Consider the following 20,861-nt stretch of genomic DNA (forward strand, 5'->3'; position numbering starts at 1 on the left):
ACCCAAAATAAGAGTTTTAATTGTAGTTCATTTACAAAATACATTTAAAAACAATTCCCCCCCCAGAGCTGAGGCTAAAACAAAAGAGCCCCCATAGAAACTTTAGAAAATGTCGCTGAGCAGTTTTTACGATGTTCAATTTATAAAAGTATTTTCGAGCCTCAGTCTGTGTGGAGTTCAGCTTTTATTGTGAAACTGGAATAAGGATTTTCCTTTGTCTTTTTTTCCATGTATCAGAAATAACTAAAAGACAGATATCTTCACAAACCAACATATAGCACTCACTGTGGATATTTTAAAACACAGGTACGGATTATGAGCACATCTTTCCGCTTTTGGTTTTGGAATTGCAAACCTTTCTAAACATTTTGAAAATTTGAACTGAATTTTCAGTCTCTAAATTCTGAAAGATTTAGACACTTTAATAAACCTTAAACAAGAGGGGCTTTCATGAGGCTTACTTATAAAACTTTGCTGTGAAAATCTCAGTTCCCTCCATCACTTCAAAACATTATTAAAAAGAAAACATAAAAACATAGTTTGCCGAGAGTTAGGTAAGAAGATGGATACCACTCTCATGTCTAGTGTGAGTGGTGACCATCTTCTCATCTAACGCCATTCTCCATCCACCGCCAGAAAGCAAATTAGTGAACTATTCCTTTAACAGTTTAAGGGAGGAGATTTTGTAGAGAGAGAGTGTGTGTGTGTGTGTGTGGCTGCATTAGTCTTCCCAGGCGAAGTCAAACGGCTGGAAGCTGTCTCTCAGCTGTTTGCAGCTCTCCTCCTCCTCCTCCCTGCTCTGTTTACACTCCCTCCAGTCAGCTCGAGTCGGGATGTTCAGCAGCGCCTCGCTGGCCAGAACCTCCCTACACACACACACACACACACACACACACACACACACACACACACACACACACACAGTACACACACACAAATATATAAAACACAAATATATAAAACACACATGCTGATGGGTCTGATAATACAGGAGCAATGCTCATGAGTTTATCATCAAATAGGCTGTTTATGTAATTTCAGCTTCAGGTAGGTCTGGTATTCCCTGTTGTTTTTTTAAGCTTTATTTGATTACATTTTGGCAAATTTGCACCATTATAAAGCATGCTGAATTATCTATTAGCAGCTCCACATGGATATACAGACCACTATCACTGGATTACTCTGATACTAAAGAAAACTTGAAAATGTGATTATTCTCAGGCATGTTCTGAAGTATTTCCCCAACGATGATTTCTAACCTTCCCCTGTAATGTTAATCCCGTCCGCATGGAGCTCAAGACACAATTACAACATTTATTATCAAATGTATTCATATCCCTGTGCCATTTCACACTATTTTAAATTAGGCTCAAAATTAAATAAATTTTATCAGAAAAGTATTTCCTTAAATCTGTATCTTTTTTTTCTTCTTATGATCGTAGACTGAAGATTAGTTTTATTTGAACTCTTGAAATTATTAGTTAGTAAAGATTCATGTAAACAGGTAAATGCCGACAGATTTACCTTCCAAACTGCAGAGGAAAATGTTTCTGGATGCGGTAGTAGAGTTTCTCCCCCGAGTCCAACTCCACGTAAAAGTACGGAGTCCCTGGAGGAGCAATCTGAACACACACCGCACACGTTAGAGTTAAAAAAACAGTGCAACAGTTAAACAAATGTTTGAATAGATTTTTTAATTAGGGGGAATTCAAAAAATTCAAACGTTTAAATAGTATTAAATAATAAACACAAAATAAGATCAACTGTTGTAGTACACTTTCCCAATCTTTTGAAAACAAGTAATTAAAATCCCCCAAAAAAAGAAGAAAAAAAGAAAAATTAGATTAAAACAGATTTGTGTCATAAATCTGTGTCATTCAGAACACAAGACAAAATGAGAGTTTACTTGCAAACATAATGTGCAAAATAATAGTTTTTCTCGATTATATTGTTTTTGTGATCGTTAGGAGCCGAAATCGCATCACAATTTGATTAATTGCACAGCCCTAATCAATACTATAATGCAGCTTTTGTATTTACTATATCCTGTGAAGCTGAATATGAGAAAAAACTGAGATGAAAAACACAGTGTGTGTGTGATCCAGGTGTGTGTGTGTGTGTGTGTACGTGTGTGATCGAGGCGTGCGTGCGTGTGTGTATGGTTTGTGTGTGTGTGTGTGTGTGTGTGTGATCCAGGTGTGTGTGTGTGAGTGAGTGGGAGTGAGAGAGGGAGAGAGTGAGTTTGTGTGTGATTCAGGAGTGTGTGTGTGTTTTTGTGTGTGTGTGTGTGTGTGTGTGTGTGTGTGTGTGAGTGAGTGAGTGAGGTAGAGAGACAGAGAGAGAGTGAGTGTGTGTGTGTGTGTGTGATTCAGGAGTGAGTGTGTGTGTGATCCAGGTGTGTGTGTGATCCAGGTGTGTGTGTGTGTGTGTGTGTGTGTGAGTGAGTGAGTGAGGTAGAGAGAGAGAGTGAGTGTGTGTGTGTGTGTGTGATTCAGGAGTGAGTGTGTGTGTGATCCAGGAGTGAGTGTGTGTGTGATCCAGGTGTGTGTGTGATCCAGGTGTGTGTGTGATCTAGGTGTGTGTGTGTGTGTGTGTGTGTGTGTGTGTGTGTGTGTGTGTGTGTGTGTGTGTGTGTGTGTGTGTGTGTGTGTGTGTGATCCAGGTGTGTGTGTGATCTAGGTGTGTGTGTGTGTGTGTGTGTGTACCTGTTTGAGGTCGGTGTGTTCAGGAATCTCCATCAGCTCCATCTGTTGCTCCTGAGCCTGGACCATGAACGCCTCCTTGATGTCCTCCGTGGTGCAGCGGTCCAGCGGCACCGGGACGACCTGAATGTCGACAACGTCAACACGTGGAACATCCCAACCCTCCGATGAGTAATCAGTGATATACATGGGGTGGACAAAATAATAGCAACACCTGCAAATTCAACAAACTATATCCTCCAAAATGATCATAAAGTGGAATCAACACCTCTCTTACACAGTTTCAACAACAACTGAACATTATAACCTTCATAATGAGTCCATTTGTCATCTTTTTACTAATGAAGTTCTATCCTTTTTGTGAAGTGTCCCTGGGTTACGTGAAGTCGCTTCAAATCCAATGTATTATTATCACAACTATTCTGAATGTACAGTAAGAATGATTGCAGGGCTGTTGTGGGAGATTAGAATGCATCAATTCAAAACTACAAGAGGTGTACCTAATTAACTGGCAACTGAGTGTATATTCAATTAACATCTACCCAACACATCTCAATCGACTAATCAGATTCTTTTGATAATCGATTAATCGATTACTGTAATTCATCTTTATTAATTATTAAGTAAAAATGTCAAAACAAACGCTGCTTCCTGTGTCTTAAAGGTGAATATTTGTAGGACTTTTGGACTGCTGATCGGACAAAAAAAAAAAATCAATTTGAATATGTTACGGCAAATTGTAATTTCACAATTTTCAGGCCAAGAGATTAACCGCAAAAGTAATTAGCAAGTTAGTCGAAAATTTAGGAAAAATACAAGTTACAGCCCCAAAAAAGTCAACTTGCAGTGTAATCTCTGTATAACAAGATAAAGTTGCAACACCACTCTTTAAGCAAAGTCCAAACACTGCCTTTAAAATTTGTATAATATTTAATCATGTCATTTTGGTGTGTGTGTGTGTGTGTGTGTGTGTGTGTGTGTTAGGCCTGCTTGATTATGGGAAAAATCATAATCACGATATTTTGGTCAATATTGGAATCACGATTATTTAACACGATTACATGTTGACTTTTGGAAAGATGTTGCATTTTTTTGTTATTTTAAAAACAGTGTCAAAGTGAAAACACTGTGAACTGTGAAACTACCCTTAAAGGTCCAATATGTAATATTTGTACTGTAATAAATCCAAAAATGACACCAATGCCTCATCAGATATTAAGGAAACATGTTAAACTGAAATACTATCTTTTCTGACAACAATGCTAATTTCAGTATTTTTTCTTTTTGAAATTTACATTCCGTGACGGAATTTATGTTTATGTTTTGATCTGTGTGTTGTTATCAACGGCCCAGTTTGACAGCCAGGCCGGGTTGCCAGATATACCTGTAAAAACATAAACCCAGCGGCTACAGCTTTACGGTAGTACAGCCATGAAAGCAGCACACAAACAAACAGGATCAACAGAGATAGATTCTACCCGACCTAAAAAAAAGAAAACAGCATGTTTCTAACAGTTGCGTGACCAGAGACATAACAACCCCCTGGTAAATATTGGAGATGTATTTGAAAGATGGAGACAGCTTAGATCCCAAAAGGACGCAGAATTGGCTTATTTCCTCCTGAACAGGTAAGCATAGCTTCAGGCTAATTTATCACAGCTACTAGGGATGGGCATTTTTTGTCATTTCAACATTTGTGTTCTCACATTGAATTATATAGCTAGAGTACCCGAGTTGGTTACTTGCAAAAACAATTGAGACACAGCCAGTAACGTGATCCCGACTGGTCCTGGCTAACGCCGCCATGCTAACCCTGCTACCTGCTAACGTTACCGGGGGACCAGGCAAGCAGCCCACGGCTGTTTACAGCATGTAGCCTCGTCAGCGGCTAGAGCCGACAACGGTGAGTTATTTTAAGCCACGAGAGGGGGGCTGTAAATCGGAAAGAGAGGACTGTGAGTTTGCAGTGTGTTTAGCGATTTTTGCCGTAATTCTAAGCCAATGAAGTGTGTTCCGTCGGCAAGGTAGCTAGTGGTATTTTTAGCGGTTCCTATTGTAATTCTAAGCCGAGGAAGTGTGCCTGACTGGCGTGTGGAGAGGACAGTGAGCTTGTTGTGTTTTTAGCGGTTCATACTGTAATTTTAAAGTGTGTCTGTCAGTTGGTTACAGAGCTCCGCGTGAGCACGGGCTTTTATGACTGTCAATATAGCCAGCATTTAACGTTAGCTACTCCGCTGTGCTGTGGAGTAATGTCTGGCTATGTGAGAAAAGCGTCTAGCAACATTGTTGAATGCTGCGGTCTCAGCCTGGCAACCCCCGTGAACTTCGAGTCTGGGCAGGAGGGGGCGGGGGAAACGACTCTCCAGTATTTTGAATTGGTAGTGCAGTAACTATTTTAACCGCTAGCTGCCAGTATTACACACAATATTACATATTGCACCTTTAATACTTTTTTTTCTTTTCATTCAGAACACAAGAGTTTAAAATAAGCGTCTTACTTGCAAAACGTAATGTGCAAAATAATCGTTTTTCTCAATTACATTTATTTTTTAGATTATTATTTGGGGGCTTTTTCCCCTTTAATATACAGTGACAGTGGATAGACAGGAAAGGGGGAGAGATGGGGGACGACACGCAGCAAAGGGCAGCAGGTCGGACTCGAACCTGCGCCGCTGCAGGACTCAGCCAACATGGGGCGAATGCTCTTACTAGGTGAGCTAGAGGCCGCCCCTCTCAATTACATTTTTATTGTAATCGTTAGAAGCCAAAATCTAAATCACGATTAAAATTTGATCAATTGCACAGCCCTAGTGTGTGTGTGTGTGTGTGTTTCTACCTGCAGTTGCAGGTGTTGGCTCTTGTAATTCCTCTCAAACAGCACGCAGCGCTCCCCTTTGCTCTTGTAGAAGCTCTTCAGGGCCGACTTGTACTTGTCCATCTCCAGCAGCACCTCGGAGCTCAGCTCCACCACGGACTGGTAGTGGCCGATGGGGAGGATCAGCATGTGGTGAGGGGTCAGGCTGCCTTTAGCCAGAGCCAGGTAGCACTGCCAAACAAAAGTCACTCTGGTAAGTGGGTTCAATGGGGTTGTCGCTGTCAGTACCTTTCCACTGCTAGATTATTAAACATTCTCAAGTTTGAAAAGTTGTATATAAACTTTCTTTATTAACCCTCCTGTTGTCCTTGCAAAATGTTTCTATATCAGAAATTTGGGTTTTCTTTCAAACTAATTGTCCAAAAAAAAAAATAACGAGGATGGTTTGCTCTTAACACGTTAAATAAATAATCCGTTCACTACTTTCACTGAATTTGGGTGTTTTAGTCAATTTTATTAGCCTCGTGAGACCGTCCTGATCTGGCGAGCTCCAGTTTTCCACTCGCAGATCAGTCTGGCATCTTGAGACAGAGAACATTTGGAGCCGTTCGCCAAACGACCGGGCAAATCAGCGTTGGTTTTGAGGCGGGTTTAGGTGGTGATAGACAGATGGTTTATCCAATCAGCTAACCGGTATTTTCAGCCAGCGGTAGCCCTAATTCTGTTAGCTGCTCGCTAATGCTTTTTTCTCTTGGATCTTTCTTTTGGAATATGGACCGGGAACCTGAAATGGTGCCTTTTATTCCTAAATTCTCCTTACACAAACGGCAAATATCCTTTACCGACATGTTGCTTGCTTGCTGAGCTAACGAGCTATGCTTTTCCTGCAGCAGCAGGGGCTTGTGGTTGTATTTTCATACGCTTCGTGGATCTGATTGGTTGATTTGGCCCATCTATCACCAACATAGGTGATAGACAGATGGTTCATCCAATCAGCTAACCAGGATTTTTGCCCCTTCCCAAAAGTTCTCCAACGGAAAGTTCCCAGATGGATATGTCGAGCAAATGCGAAGCAATCCATCTGGCGGAGTCAGGTTACAATTTTATAGCATTACAAGAAAAAAACAATTGATAAAAGAACCTTGAAAAAAGTGAGAAAAATGTCAACAAAAGTGACAAAACAGTGACAATAAAAGTGACACAAATGTTAAAAAAAGTGACAAAAACATTGGGAAAAGCCACAAAAGTGTCGAAAAAAGACGACCAAAACGTTGATGAAGGTTTTTCACTTAAAAGTTTGACTCAGAAAAACTAAAAGTTGCAGGTCGACGGGAAGACAACACGAGGGTTAAAAGGACATGAGGATAAAGAGAGATGATTGTGAGGGTGGGTCTTCATACTGATCGTACTGGGGTGGGTGAACAGGGTAAGGGGTTGTTTCTTGCAAAATGTAAAAAAAATAAATTGGTAGGTCTTTAAAATAATTGTGTTATCTTGCTATGAATATATAATATAAAAAATATAGGAATACACATACAAATTATATAATATATACAGGAAGTATTGAAAGTAGAATGAGGGGTGGGAATAACAAGCTTCGGCTTCGTCCCGCTTCTTTTTCGGACAGATTGAACATACTGTTTGTAACGCTTTATAGATATTGTTTTTCCTTTTGTTTTTATATTTGTCATTTTTTTGTTTGAAAAAAAAAAAGAAGAATAAAAGATTTGTCTGTATTTGATGAATAATCATAATTACCGTTGGTATGTAGGCTACTGAATTCAATACTTTTTAGGCACCGACCCCATTGCCTCTTAAGTATCGAGCATCGAAAAATGCCTCGTCATTCAATACCCAATTTCAATCCCTAAGGAGTAAATCTCGTCAGTGTCAGTGAGCCAATCAGCACGCAGCGTGCTTCTACCGAGATCTATAAATGCTGCTGATTGGCTGTCGTCGTAGAGGTAGGCAGGAAAAACTCTACGTTACACAGAGAAGGCTCACGTAGCAGGAGCTGAAACATAAATAAAAAGGTTTGCGCCCTAATGTGTAATGTTGTAATTTCGTTTTGTTTTATAAAATTGGTATCGAAAAAAAGAATCGTTTAGGAACCGGTATTGAAGTCACGGTGTTGGTACCGAACGTGTTTGGACGCTACCCAGCCCTCTTGGTAGGAACTCACGTGTGTTCCTATGCTGATGACGAGGTGCTTCTCCACCTGAGGACTGGCCAGACAGAACCAGCAGGGACCGGAGGCCTGAGCTACACACCATAAAAAGACAAAATATTAAAGTTATTCAGTTTATTGGTACCATTTTAACCCTTTACCACCTAAGGTTAGGGTTGCACGATATTGACAAAATGTGCAACCCTAGTTACTCCAGAGCCGTGCGACCTCTGACATATACAGCAATTGTAAGTAACTTTGGATAAAAGCATCAGCTAAATGACATGTAATGTGATATTGCGATATCAATTATGAATATTGCGATATGATATTAATTTAGCTATTTTTAAACAGATTGAAAATTTATGGGAAAACGCATCAAAATAGATTCATAACAAACAAACAAAGTTTTTTTTTTAATGCAATGTTTATTTCAACTGACAGTCATATTGGACTAGTCCAACATGAATAAATAAATAAGGACCATGCCTACAGAACAGGACATGTTCTACTGGTTGGACAGTATAAAATATATAAATAAAGAGAACAGGACATGTTCTACTGGTTGGACAGTATAAAATATATAAATAAAGAGAACAGGACATGTTCTACTGGTTGGACAGTATAAAATATATAAATAAAGAGAACAGGACATGTTCTACTGGTTGGACAGTATAAAATATATAAATAAAGAGAACAGGACATGTTCTACTGGTTGGACAGTATAAAATATATAAATAAAGAGAACAGGACATGTTCTACTGGTTGGACAGTATAAAATATATAAATAAAGAGAACAGGACATGTTCTACTGGTTGGACAGTATAAAATATATAAATAAAGAGAACAGGACATGTTCTACTGGTTGGACAGTATAAAATATATAAATAAAGAGAACAGGACATGTTCTACTGGTTGGACAGTATAAAATATATAAATAAAGAGAATAGGACATGTTCTACTGGTTGGACAGTATAAAATATATAAATAAAGAGAACAGGACATGTTCTACTGGTTGGACAGTATAAAATATATAAATAAAGAGAACAGGACATGTTCTACTGGTTGGACAGTATAAAATATATAAATAAAGAGAACAGGACATGTTCTACTGGTTGGACAGTATAGAATATATAAATAAAGAGAACAGGACATGTTCTACTGGTTGGACAGTATAAAATATATAAATAAAGAGAACAGGACATGTTCTACTGGTTGGACAGTATAAAATATATAAATAAAGAGAATAGGACATGTTCTACTGGTTGGACAGTATAAAATATATAAATAAAGAGAACAGGACATGTTCTACTGGTTGGACAGTATAAAATATATAAATAAAGAGAACAGGACATGTTCTACTGGTTGGACAGTATAAAATATATAAATAAAGAGAACAGGACATGTTCTACTGGTTGGACAGTATAAAATATATAAATAAAGAGAACAGGACATGTTCTACTGGTTGGACAGTATAAAATATATAAATAAAGAGAACAGGACAACTTTTCTTTCCCTTCTCTGATTGGTTCTGTTTTGTTGTCTCTATCTATTTCTTCCCTTACACTGTCACTCTGTTCAAATATTCCCACACGTGGTACGCTCCATAGGGTTTGTCACGTAGTGGCCCCGTGCGCTGACGTGCACTAACATGTGCACGTGGCACGGTACCTGGCCAATGAGACGTGATCATTACAGCGTTTCAAGCTCTAAATCAAACACAACCAAGGCACACAGCCAACGGACAGGACGCAGCGCTCCACAAAATAAACTAAATATTGCGTACTTATCGCTACACTTTCGATATAATATTGCGCAACGTGATATCGCGATAATAATATTGAGTCGATATATTATGCACCCCTACCCAAGGTTCTTTAAAATCTAGAATAAAACAAATAGCAAGGCAAAAAAAGCTGTGTTTCTCAAATGGGGGTGCGTGTACCCCTAGGGGTACTTTGGAGTATGTGAGATTTCTTTTGAAATTGCTAATTAAAAAAATATCAGTCATACATAATTCCCGGAAATAATTATACTATATTAATAAGTGAATTTATTTATGGATTCTAAACCTTTGAAGTAGCATTTAAGGGTTTTTAGGTTACAAAGTTGTTGTTTAGTAAATCAGACACTGATGGTGCAACGCTGTGTATGTACCTCTTTATAAAGCCTTTTTTTTCTACCAAAAATGCTTTGCGCTGGTCAGGGGGTACTTAACTGGCACAATATTTCAAAAGGGGATACATTATTGAAAAAAGTTTGACAACCACTGCTTAATAGTACAGTATAGTATAGTATCTTTGCTGTTAGCACGCAGGAAATCAAAATACTTAACAATCTCCTAACAAACGATAAAACAAATTGGTCGGACTCACGGGGCCTGCGGGGCTGTTTGGGCTGTCCCTGATGATGCTCGTCTCCTCCGTCACGCTGCTGGTCTCGTCCTCGTCCGTCTCCGTCTGAATGTCTCTTCCTGCCGCGGCCCCGAAAACCGCCGCCGCCGCCGCCCTGCTTCTTGCTCAGGTCGAAGAAGAACTGTTGGCCTGGCTCCTGAACAGAACACAGGGAGGACACAGGGAGGACACAGGGGGGAGACGGTTGACTTTTTCTACATAAAAATGCATCAGATGGTCACATTTGGCACCTGGCGTGTAGTTTGAAACTCTTTTTAAATAAGTAGGTCAACTTAAATTTCTTTTAAATAAAAGTATTTAAGTGTCAGCCATCACAAGAGCTGGTCGTAATCTTTAAGTGCTAAAAATAAAAACAGAGCTGTAGTGCTTCCTTTCCTTATCTCCTTCAGCCTGGGAAAGGAAAGGCAAGTCCATTTGTATAGCTCCTTTCAGAGGAAATTCAAAGTGATTTACATAAAGGTGAAGAAATTCATTAGAACAACATTTTTAAAACAATAAAAAATAGATCAAATCAAATAGAATCAGATCAGACAAAAAATTCAGATAAAATCAATTACAAATGACAAAGAATTATGAGAAAAACAGTTATTGTGCAGTAATAAGTTGCCCTAAATTTAACAAGGGGAACCTTTAGCCAATGTTTAGCGTGTTAAAGGGATACACCACCGTTTGTTGAAATAGGGCTTATCACGGTCTCCCCTAGCTGTAGATAGGTGGGCCAACGCATTTTTTGTAACACCGGCAGCGCCGCCGCTAGTTAGCTTAGCGTAGTGAATGAAATCCTATGTTGCCGGTTAGCATGTTATGAGTAAAAGTGAGCCAACAAAATTACTTGCACTGAGACAAAAAATGCGTTGGCCCACCTATCTACAGCCAGGGTAGACCGTGATAAGAACTATTTCAACAAACGGTGGTGTATTCCTTTAACACAAGTACACACACACACACACACACACACACACACACACACACACACACACACACACACACACACACACACACACACACACACACACCTCCTCCTCCTCGGTGGTGCTGAAGCCCGTCTTTAGTTTGTCCGTCTTGTCTTTTGTGGGGCATCTGTAGGGGTTTTCAGTCACGTCCTGCGGCTGCTTCACCAGCTCTGATGCATCCATGGTCTTCATGGGGATTATGTTGAAGGCGTACAAATACTGCAGCCGTCACACAGACAGACAGAAGCAGACAGACAGCTCAGGGTGCGATGGTGATCACTGGATGGCAGAGGATTTCAAAGTCTAACACCGAGGGTCCCCCTAAAGGCGCTGACACACCGACCCGATTATCGGCCGTCAGACATTCTGGCGAGGTCGGTGACTCGAGTCTGTTCGGTGTGTTCCGTGCCGTCGTCAGTCGGGGGAGGAGGAGCCATCGGCTTTAATTTGGGCCGATTTGACTTGTTGAATCGGAAGGCGGGCAGTCGGACTCAGTGACCAATCTGATTGGTGGAGTGCTAACCCGGGAATGATGAGCGGGATGAGCGTGACGAACGCCTCTCAAAATCGGACAAAAATCTTTAAAACTGACCTTTGTCGATCTGAAATGAAGACGGTCAGCAACTGCACGGCCTATTTCTCGCTTAAAATATTTTCAGAAACACGTTTCGGTTAACTATCTTTGTTAAATATGAGATCGTATTCTGAACGAGCCGCCATGATGGTCTGGCTTTGAAATCCGTGAGTAGCCAGACCCACGTGACGCGTTCGTCCAATCAGCTGCCGGTTTTCATCTTTTGGGGGCGACAATAGAGATTAGCGCCGCCTGCTGTTATGGAGATGTCTCGCGCACGCGCAGAACGTACGCTCAAGTCGGCGTCGCTTGGGTGTGTTCCGATGCACTTTTTTGACCAACTCGGGGAGGCAGTCAGTCCGACTGCCTTTTCTGCCGACAGTTGCCGTCAGGTTGGTGTGTCAGAGCCATTAAAGGTGCTGTAGGTAGGATCGTGAAGATCCAGGACTTAGCCAAAGAATTTGAACATCGACAAATTCTCAGTCCCTCCCCCCTTTCCGCTAAAGCCCAAAACTGTCTCCTAAGCCCCTCCCCCCACAAGGGAGAATGAATGCGTGTGCATGAGCAGTGAATGACATGCAGTTAGACAAGTTTTGCAGTTATAAGAAGAGTCTTTCTTTCCTATGATTTCTATGCAGATACAGTGCCTTGCGAAAGTATTCGGCCCCCTTGAACTTTTCGACCTTTTGCCACATTTCAGGCCTCAAACATAAAGATATAAAACTGTAATTTTTTGTGAAGAATCAACAACAAGTGGGACACAATCATGAAGTGGAACAGAATTTATTGGATATTTCAAACCTTTTAAACAAATAAAACACTGAAATATTGGGCGTGCAAAATTATTCAGCCCCTTAAGTTAATACTTTGTAGCGCCACCTTTTGCTGCGATTACAGCTGTAAGTCGCTTGGGGTATGTCTCTATCAGTTTTGCACATCGAGAGACTGACATTTTTGCCCATTCCTCCTTGCAAAACAGCTCGAGCTCAGTGAGGTTGGATGGAGAGCGTTTGTGAACAGCAGTTTTCAGTTCTTTCCACAGATTCTCGATTGGATTCAGGTCTGGACTTTGACTTGGCCATTCTAACACCTGGATATGTTTATTTGTGAACCATTCCATTGTAGATTTTGCTTTATGTTTTGGATCATTGTCTTGTTGGAAGACAAATCTCCGTCCCAGTCTCAGGTCTTTGCGGAACTCCATCAGGTTTTCTTCCAGAATGGTCCTGTATTTGGCTCCATCCATCTTCCCATCAATTTTAACCATCTTCCCTGTCCCTGCTGAAGAAAAGCAGGCCCAAACCATGATGCTGCCACCACCATGTTTGACAGTGGGGATGGTGTGTTCAGGGTGATGAGCTGTGTTGCTTTTACGCCAAACATAACGTTTTGCATTGTTGCCAAAATGTTTGATTTTGGTTTCATCTGACCACAGCACCTTCTTCCACATGTTTGGTGTGTCTCCCAGGTGGCTTTTGGCAAACTTTAAACAATACTTTTTATGGATATCTTTAAGAAATGGCTTTCTTCTTGCCACTCTTCCATAAAGGCCAGATTTGTGCAGTATACGACTGATTGTTGTCCTATGGACAGAGTCTCCCACCTCAGCTGTAGATCTCTGCAGTTCATCCAGAGTGATCATGGGCCTCTTGGCTGCATCTCTGATCAGTCTTCTCATTGTATGAGCTGAAAGTTTAGAGGGACGGCCGGGTCTTCGTAGATTTGTAGTGGTCTGATACTCCTTCCATTTCAATATTATCGCTTGCACAGTGCTCCTTGGGATGTTTAAAGCTTGGGAAATCTTTTTGTATCCAAATCCGGCTTTAAACTTCTCCACAACAGTATCTCGGACCTGCCTGGTGTATTCCTTGTTCTTCATGATGCTCTCTTGCGCTTTACGGACCTCTGAGACTATCACAGAGCAGGTGCATTTATACGGAGACTTGATTACACACAGCTGGATTCTATTTATCATCATTAGTCATTTAGGTCAACATTGGATCATTCAGAGATCCTCACTGAACTTCTGGAGAGTTTGCTGCACTGAAAGTAAAGGGGCTGAATAATTTTGCACGCCCACTTTTTCAGTTTTTTATTTGTTAAAAAAGTTTGAAATAGCCAATGAATTTCGTTCCACTTCATAATTGGGACCCACTTGTTGTTGATTCTTCACAAAAAATTACAGTTTTATATCTTTATGTTTGAGGCTTGAAATGTGGCAAAAGGTCGAAACGTTCAAGGGGGCCGAATACTTTCGCAAGGCACTGTATATGGACATTTATTCCCAATGGACGTCGGAGATAATGATATCCTCGGGAAGTGTAAGTCACCCTGAGTCTGAAAATGTGTGTATTACGTCTGTGTGTTCAGATTTGACTGAGTTAAAGATGGACGTTCTTTGTGGTACAGGACGGACACACACACACCTTCTTCTTGGCGGGGTTGTTGACGGTTGCTAAGGCTATGAAGCGGCTGACGTGCTGAGCATTTTCCTGGAGAATGACATGGTTCCTGAAAACACATGTACAATACTGTTAAAACACACACACACACACACACACACACACACACACACACACACACACACACACACACACACACACACACACACACACACACACACACACACACACACACACACACACACACACACACACACACACACACACACACACACACACACACACACACAATTGGATAGACAGTCAAAAGCGGTGGAAGACCGAAGAGTCTTTACTTAAAGTGCTCATATTGTGCTTTTTGGCTTTTCCCCTTTCCTTTATTGTGTTATATATCTTTTTTTGTGCACGTTATAAGTTTACAAAGGGAAAAAGCCCAAAGTCCCCCCCCAAAGGGACTTACCATCTCCAACAGAAAACACTGTTCACCAACTGCTCCAAACAGCTCTGTTGTAGTCCAGCCTTTACTTCAGAGACAAACATGGGTCACTTTGGAACACACGTTAGAATGCTCGCCTAGCTGCTAGCATGGCACGCCCTCATACTCCGCTCCTGACTGGCTAGTAGTCCTTACCTAGGTACTGTCAGGGCACGCCCTCATACTCTGCTTCTGACTGGCTAGTAGTCCTTACCTAGGTACTGTCAGGGCACGCCCTCATACTCTGCTTCTGACTGGCTAGTAGTCCTTACCTAGCTACTGTCAGGGCACGCCCTCATACTCTGCTTCTGACTGGCTAGTAGTCCTTACCTAGGTACTGTCAGGGCACGCCCTCATACTCTGCTTCTGACTGGCTAGTAGTCCTTACCTAGGTACTGAGCATGTGCGACTCCCAACAAAGATGGAACAGAAGTGAGATGCCTCACTCTGTAGCTAACACGGAAAGCTCAACACACAGGGTGAAAAGAGGAGCTGCAGCAATGTGCAGTACGACAAAAACATGGTGTTTTTTGAAAATTAAACCATGTAAACCTATTCTGATATAAGCTCTAAGTACAATTATGAACCTGAAAATGAGCATAATATGAGCACTTTAAGTAAAAGTATAAAACAATGTAAAAATTCTCTCAGCGAAAAAGTAAATGTATCCATCCAGCACCTGTATGGGAGTCTTTCATAGTGAGCGCCCTCTAGTGCAGCAAAGTGGTAGCGTGGTTTCAGTTTGTCGGCCAGGGTGGCGACGGAGCTGCTCCCACAGAACTTTGTGTTCACTTCCTGCAGCACGCGAGACACATTAAAACAACAGCAGAGCCCTAAAGGTAATTACTGACCTCGGAAACAGCGGCTGGAAAAAAAATTAAAATAAATCTCACCACAAGGTCTGTTGTTCTGGAGCTTTCGAGTATATCACACAGTCTTCCTCAGAGCATGAAATTTGCATAGCTGAATGTATTTTTTTGTCTCGTCCATGTTGGTTTAAAAATGGACCTTTGAGGTGAGATTGGCCAATCAATTGCTGTTTTTATTTATTTATTTTAAGCCCCGACGTTTTGAGCCAAGAAATTCTAAAAGTGGACATTTGTGCATCTACCAGTCCTTCCAGAAAAAGAGTTTTTTTGTGATTGTTGCGGGCAAAAATCCTTGATTATGCGGCACGTTTTCTTAAAAAATGCGATGGAATATGCGGGATATTTATGCAATTTTATGCGATGAAATTGCAGGAACTTGCAAAAACTGCGGTTTGATGAACAAGAGAAAAAAAAGTGATACCCCCAACACCCTGCTTTTCGATGATGTTCACGTCGCATAATTATTATTAGTCACTTTACGACAACGTTCCCATGGCAACAGGGGAAAATGGCTGCTCTTGTGTGAAGTAAACGCAACATTTTTCAACTTTGTGCTGAGATATATGTGACTTTTTTGCAACGAAAATGTGGGGATTATGAAATCATGCAAGCCCCGCATATTTTGCATGGAAATCTGCAATTTATGCGGCGAAAGTGCGGCGCATTTGAAAAAAATGCGGCCCCCGCATAAATATGCGGGCTTTGGCTGATTATGGATTGAATTATGCGATCGCATAATCACATTTTTCTGGAGGGACTGATCTACAATTACACAACAAGTGGGAAAACTTCACTTGCTGATGACAATGTGATAAAAAAAACTCCAGAGCAGCTACTTAAGGGACGTCGAGGTGAGATGCACAATAAGACACTGTTAAAAGGACGTGAAACTAGCCTAACTGCACCAACACTGTTTATTTAAATGTCAGATTTGAGGTGTTTGACACTGACAAACATTATTGATAGCAATGTTGGACATGTTGAACCCTGAATTAAAACAGGTTGGATTGATGATTCTGACCTCAATTTAAATGTCGTGAACCAGAATTCCACATGTCAATATTCAACATTGACACATTGTTTACAAATCACTCATACACTATATTATTAAACAAAAATATTGCTTATAGCCCCTTTAAAGTTAGTTAACCTAAAATATTTTGCAGCAACAAAATTACAGTTGGTTCAGTTTTAAAGTAAGATCTAGTGCTGAAACACTTTTAGTACAAGAAAAGGTTTTTGATAAACTGCAATTAAATCCAGTTTAAAAGTGATTCCATGTGGATGCAACCAAGTAACAGATGGAGCTCCCATACTGCATTGAAATAAACATTTTGTGTCAGTTACAGCATACAGAAAAAAATACTTTCATAATATTCACATACACATGAAACCCTGTCCACCCAACAGATATTCTAGGTCGCGGTTTCCCCTGCCGTTACAAGGTTTAGGTGCGGCACCCAAGCCATTTTGGGCAGCAAATGAATGGAACTAAAAAGACTTCTCAAAACTAATGATTGTAGTTCAACTTTTTTTAGCAAGTTTCGTCTTTAAGCTCTTCCATTTTAGACAAAGATATTGATAGAATAACGTTATGGTCTAAAACAATATGAAAAAGACATGCAAAACTATCACAAAGGGACACAAACTCACTACGAGAAGGCAAATGACCACACAGAGCCAAAAAAACAAAAACAAAGAAAACAAAAATGACCAAAAAGAGACAACACAACTACAAAGAGACAAAATCCCACAAAGAGACACAAAATGTATGGGGAAATTAATATATATATACAGTACAGGCCAAAGGTTTGGACACACCTTCTCATTCAATGCATTTCCTTTTTATTTTCATGACTATTTACAGTGTAGATTCTCAATGAAGGCATCAAAACTATGAATGAACACATATGGAATTATGTACTTAACAAAAAAGTGTGAAATAACTGAAAACATGTCTTATATTTTAGATTCTTCAAAGTAGCCACCCTTTGCTTTTTTATTAATAAGGGGAAAAATTCCGCTAATTAACTCTGACAAAGCACACCTGTGAAGGTAAAACCATTTCAGGTGACTACCTCATGAAGCTCATTGAGAGAACACCAAGGGTTTGCAGAGTTATCAAAAAAGCAAAGGGTGGCTACTTTGAGGAATCTAAAATATAAGACATGTTTTCAGTTATTTCACACTTTTTTATTAAGTACATAATTCCATATGTGTTCATTCATAGTTTTGATGCCTTCAGTGAAAATCTACAATGTAAATAGTCATGAAAATAAAGAAACACATTGAATGAGAAGGTGTGTCCAAACTTTTGGCCTGTACTGTATTTTTATTTTTTTTAAATGCAACATTTTCTTGAGGAAGGACGCCTAAACCCCTAGCCAGATACGCGCACCCAAGTCTTCCACAAAGCCAGGGAAAACACTGTATGTTTGTCAGTAACAATATTTATATGTTCAGGACTTGTTACCGGGTTGTTTCCGTAGTGCCACACTCCTCGGGGCCACTGGGACGTCAGCAGGATGTCCACTCCTCTGAACTTGGAGCTGCTGGTCAGCGGGGCCACGAGGGCCGACAGATCTTTGGATGTATAGCAGTGAGCCGGGGCCGGTTCCTGCATGGCCTCCCGACCGCTGACGTAGGCTATCTGTAATCCCGACACGCCCGTGAACACGCCGCGCCGACCTACACCACACAGGGATCAACATGTTTAAAAAGGAACACGGCGACTTATTGGGACTTTGTCTTATTCACCGTGTCCCCCAGAGTTAGACAAGTCCATACATACCCTTCTCTTCTCCGTGCGTGTCTCTTAACTCTGTCTGACTCACCCACTGCTAGCCTAGCTTAGCACAGATCCTGGAGGTAACTGGCTCCATCTAGCCTAGCTTAGCACAGATCCTGGAGGTAACTGGCTCCATCTAGCCTAGCTTAGCACAGATCCTGGAGGTAACTGGCTCCATCTAGCCTACTGCTCCCAATAAGTGACAAAATAACTCCAACATGTTCCTATTTACATGTTGTGATTTGTAGAGTCACAGGGTGTACAGATAACAAGGTCACATGACACACAGCCATCTTCTAACCGTATACAAACTGGGGACTATATTCTCAGAAGGCGAAGCACTGCTACATCTGACACCTGAAAAGCACCGTTGTTACTCTCTGCTCCTCACCACAGGGTTTCAGATGCTGCGAGCAAATCACTCCGCCCAAGTAGCAGAAGTAGCAGTGCTTCGCCTTTCTGAGAATATAGTTCCCAGTATGTATACGGTTAGAAGATGGCTGTGTCTCATGTGATCTTGTTATTTGTACACCCTGTGACTCTACAAATCACAACATGTAAATAGGAACATGTTGGCGTTATTTTGTCACTTATTGGGAGCAGTAGGCTAGATGAAGCCAGTTACCTCCAGGATCTGTGCTAAGCTAGGCTAGATGAAGCCAGTTACCTCCAGGATCTGTGCTAAGCTAGGCTAGCGGTGGGTGAGTCAGACAGAGTTAAGAGACACGCACGGAGATGAGAAGGGTATGTTTGGACTTGTCTAACTCTGGGGGGTACGGTGAATAAGCTAAAGTCCCAATAAGTCGGCGTGTTCCTTTAATGATGGAAAGTTTGATGCAGAAGCCAAAGTTCGGGAGGAGAGAGTAGAGTCCCCATCGTTCAGAGTCTTACCCAGATATGTGATGTTGTCAGCCAGCTCGCAGCCATCAGCGCTGGGGAAACTCTTCACCGTCTCCTGGCTCGCCGCTCCCAGGATGTAAGTGTGGATGGGAGCTGAGGAGGCACGAAAGACACGAAAGAGACTTTAGTTGAACAAAGAAACCGAAAACTGATTTTCTTATCAGCCGATCAAAGTGTGGAATCCAGAATTTATCAGCCTGTTTTTCACTGTCTCTTGGATAAACAAAAAAAATTTACAAATATCTGACAGGTGATACAAGATTATTAAAGCTAGTGCAAAGATTTTATTGTTGTGTATATTTGCAATTTTCCCCCACTTTGTTTTGCAACTGCTGCACAACAATTTCCCTCAGGTAAAACGTTTTATTTGATCTTATCTAGTTGTAGAGAAAAGTTGCAGGTTCTGGCCTGACAGAATTCAAATGTGTAGCGCGAGTTTGAGAGATGGAACCCTCTGGAAATTGATGATAGAGATGTTCAAAGATGACGACTCCGATGATTTCAGATTATAGGCAGCTTTATTCAATATTGAACAGGATTCTCATGAGGGAGGACACCTAGCCATGCACCGCTGCACAGACCCAAGTGCTCTCTCCGAACTTCGGATTGACCTTACAGTCTTATAGATCCTGAAACTCACATCTGGAAACCCTCATCCATGATATTATCCTAATACTGACAGGTTTCAATGCTCTGATAAACTCAAGCATCCTGTAGGCCCCCTCCAAAAGTCATCAGTTACTCAATTAGTTACTCAATCAGGGTCTCTAATTTATTATTAACTTAAATATCTGAACCAGATGCCACCATTGCACGCAGAGGGGCCTCTTTGCCTCCCTGTGACCTTCTCCCTCGATCATAATAACACATTATAGAACATATGAAATATGAAAATACATTTGAGTATATGCAGGCTTGATTATTTCACCTATCCGAGTTAAAACGATGTACAAGATTCATACAAACGCACAGTGTCTTACCCAGCCTTAAGTTGTAAGTTCCTAAAATGTTTCCTGGCAAAAGTTCATGCATTTTGAAAATGGGTGTAACAGCCGGTTGCCCAGATGTTCGTACCTTTCTTGGCTCCAGATTTGTACTGCTGCCACTCTGCTTCGGCCTCCGGCGTCGTCCCAAAAAACTCTCCAACACACAGCAGCAGCTGCAAGAAAAACAGCACCAAACATCAGAAATTAGATTATAAATGTCTGCAACTTTAAAAAAAATGTAATTTCACCGACTCACATCAAACTGTCCGGCCTTCTTCTGGATGGTCTGGACTCGATTGAACAGCGCGGTCAGCCTCCCTTCAACATCTCCACATGCCAAGCTGCAAACAGATTCACTTTTAATACTTTGATCGGTCTTTATATCAACAGCACAGCAACACCATTGGACATAAACAGTAAGGACCCTAAATAAACATATAGTCACTCTATTTGTCCAAAATAAACTGAATATTCCCTTAGAGAAGAATTTAAGACACTCATTTTAGTATCAGCTCGTTAGAAATCCATCCCCGAACTCAATTATATTTTCTCGCAAAACACTTTGTTTACTTATTGCGTTTTCTTTACACGCTTAACGTGAAAAAGCTTAACGTGGTTTAATGTATCTAAACAACGATCAACCATCACCAAATTTCTCATGGTCATATCTTGTCATGAACACTTGAGCCTGTCAAAAAAACTAAATCGAAATCCAACGATTATAGAAGTTATCTCACGTTAACATTTTCTTCTTCATTGGCCCTATGGCGAGGAAAAAGCTTAACGTGGTTTAATGTACCTAAACAATGATCAATG

The 20,861-nt window shown here is 40.9% G+C and overlaps 1 protein-coding gene across 3 annotated transcripts in view; it reads right to left on the reverse strand.

Moving 5' to 3' along the window:
- cwf19l1 (CWF19 like cell cycle control factor 1) overlaps nt 1-20,861 on the reverse strand; it is a 23,092-nt gene continuing 2,231 nt past the window's right edge. For 2 of the 3 annotated variants that reach the window (XM_039792033.1, XM_039792035.1), the window contains exons 2-14: nt 20,302-20,386; nt 20,134-20,218; nt 19,051-19,152; nt 17,845-18,059; nt 15,182-15,297; nt 14,052-14,136; nt 11,115-11,270; nt 10,060-10,234; nt 7,700-7,779; nt 5,539-5,748; nt 2,706-2,825; nt 1,525-1,622; nt 1-866 (exon numbers count right to left, since the gene is read on the reverse strand). In XM_039792033.1, coding sequence (XP_039647967.1) covers nt 722-866; nt 1,525-1,622; nt 2,706-2,825; nt 5,539-5,748; nt 7,700-7,779; nt 10,060-10,234; nt 11,115-11,270; nt 14,052-14,136; nt 15,182-15,297; nt 17,845-18,059; nt 19,051-19,152; nt 20,134-20,218; nt 20,302-20,386 — 1,672 coding nt within the window. In that variant the 3' untranslated portion in view covers nt 1-721. The remainder of the gene's footprint in view (nt 867-1,524; nt 1,623-2,705; nt 2,826-5,538; nt 5,749-7,699; nt 7,780-10,059; nt 10,235-11,114; nt 11,271-14,051; nt 14,137-15,181; nt 15,298-17,844; nt 18,060-19,050; nt 19,153-20,133; nt 20,219-20,301; nt 20,387-20,861) is intronic. The other variant, XM_039792034.1, reaches the window with a different exon arrangement.

This window comes from Perca fluviatilis, chromosome 23, assembly GCF_010015445.1.
Source record: "Perca fluviatilis chromosome 23, GENO_Pfluv_1.0, whole genome shotgun sequence".
Taxonomy (NCBI): Eukaryota; Metazoa; Chordata; class Actinopteri; order Perciformes; family Percidae; genus Perca; species Perca fluviatilis.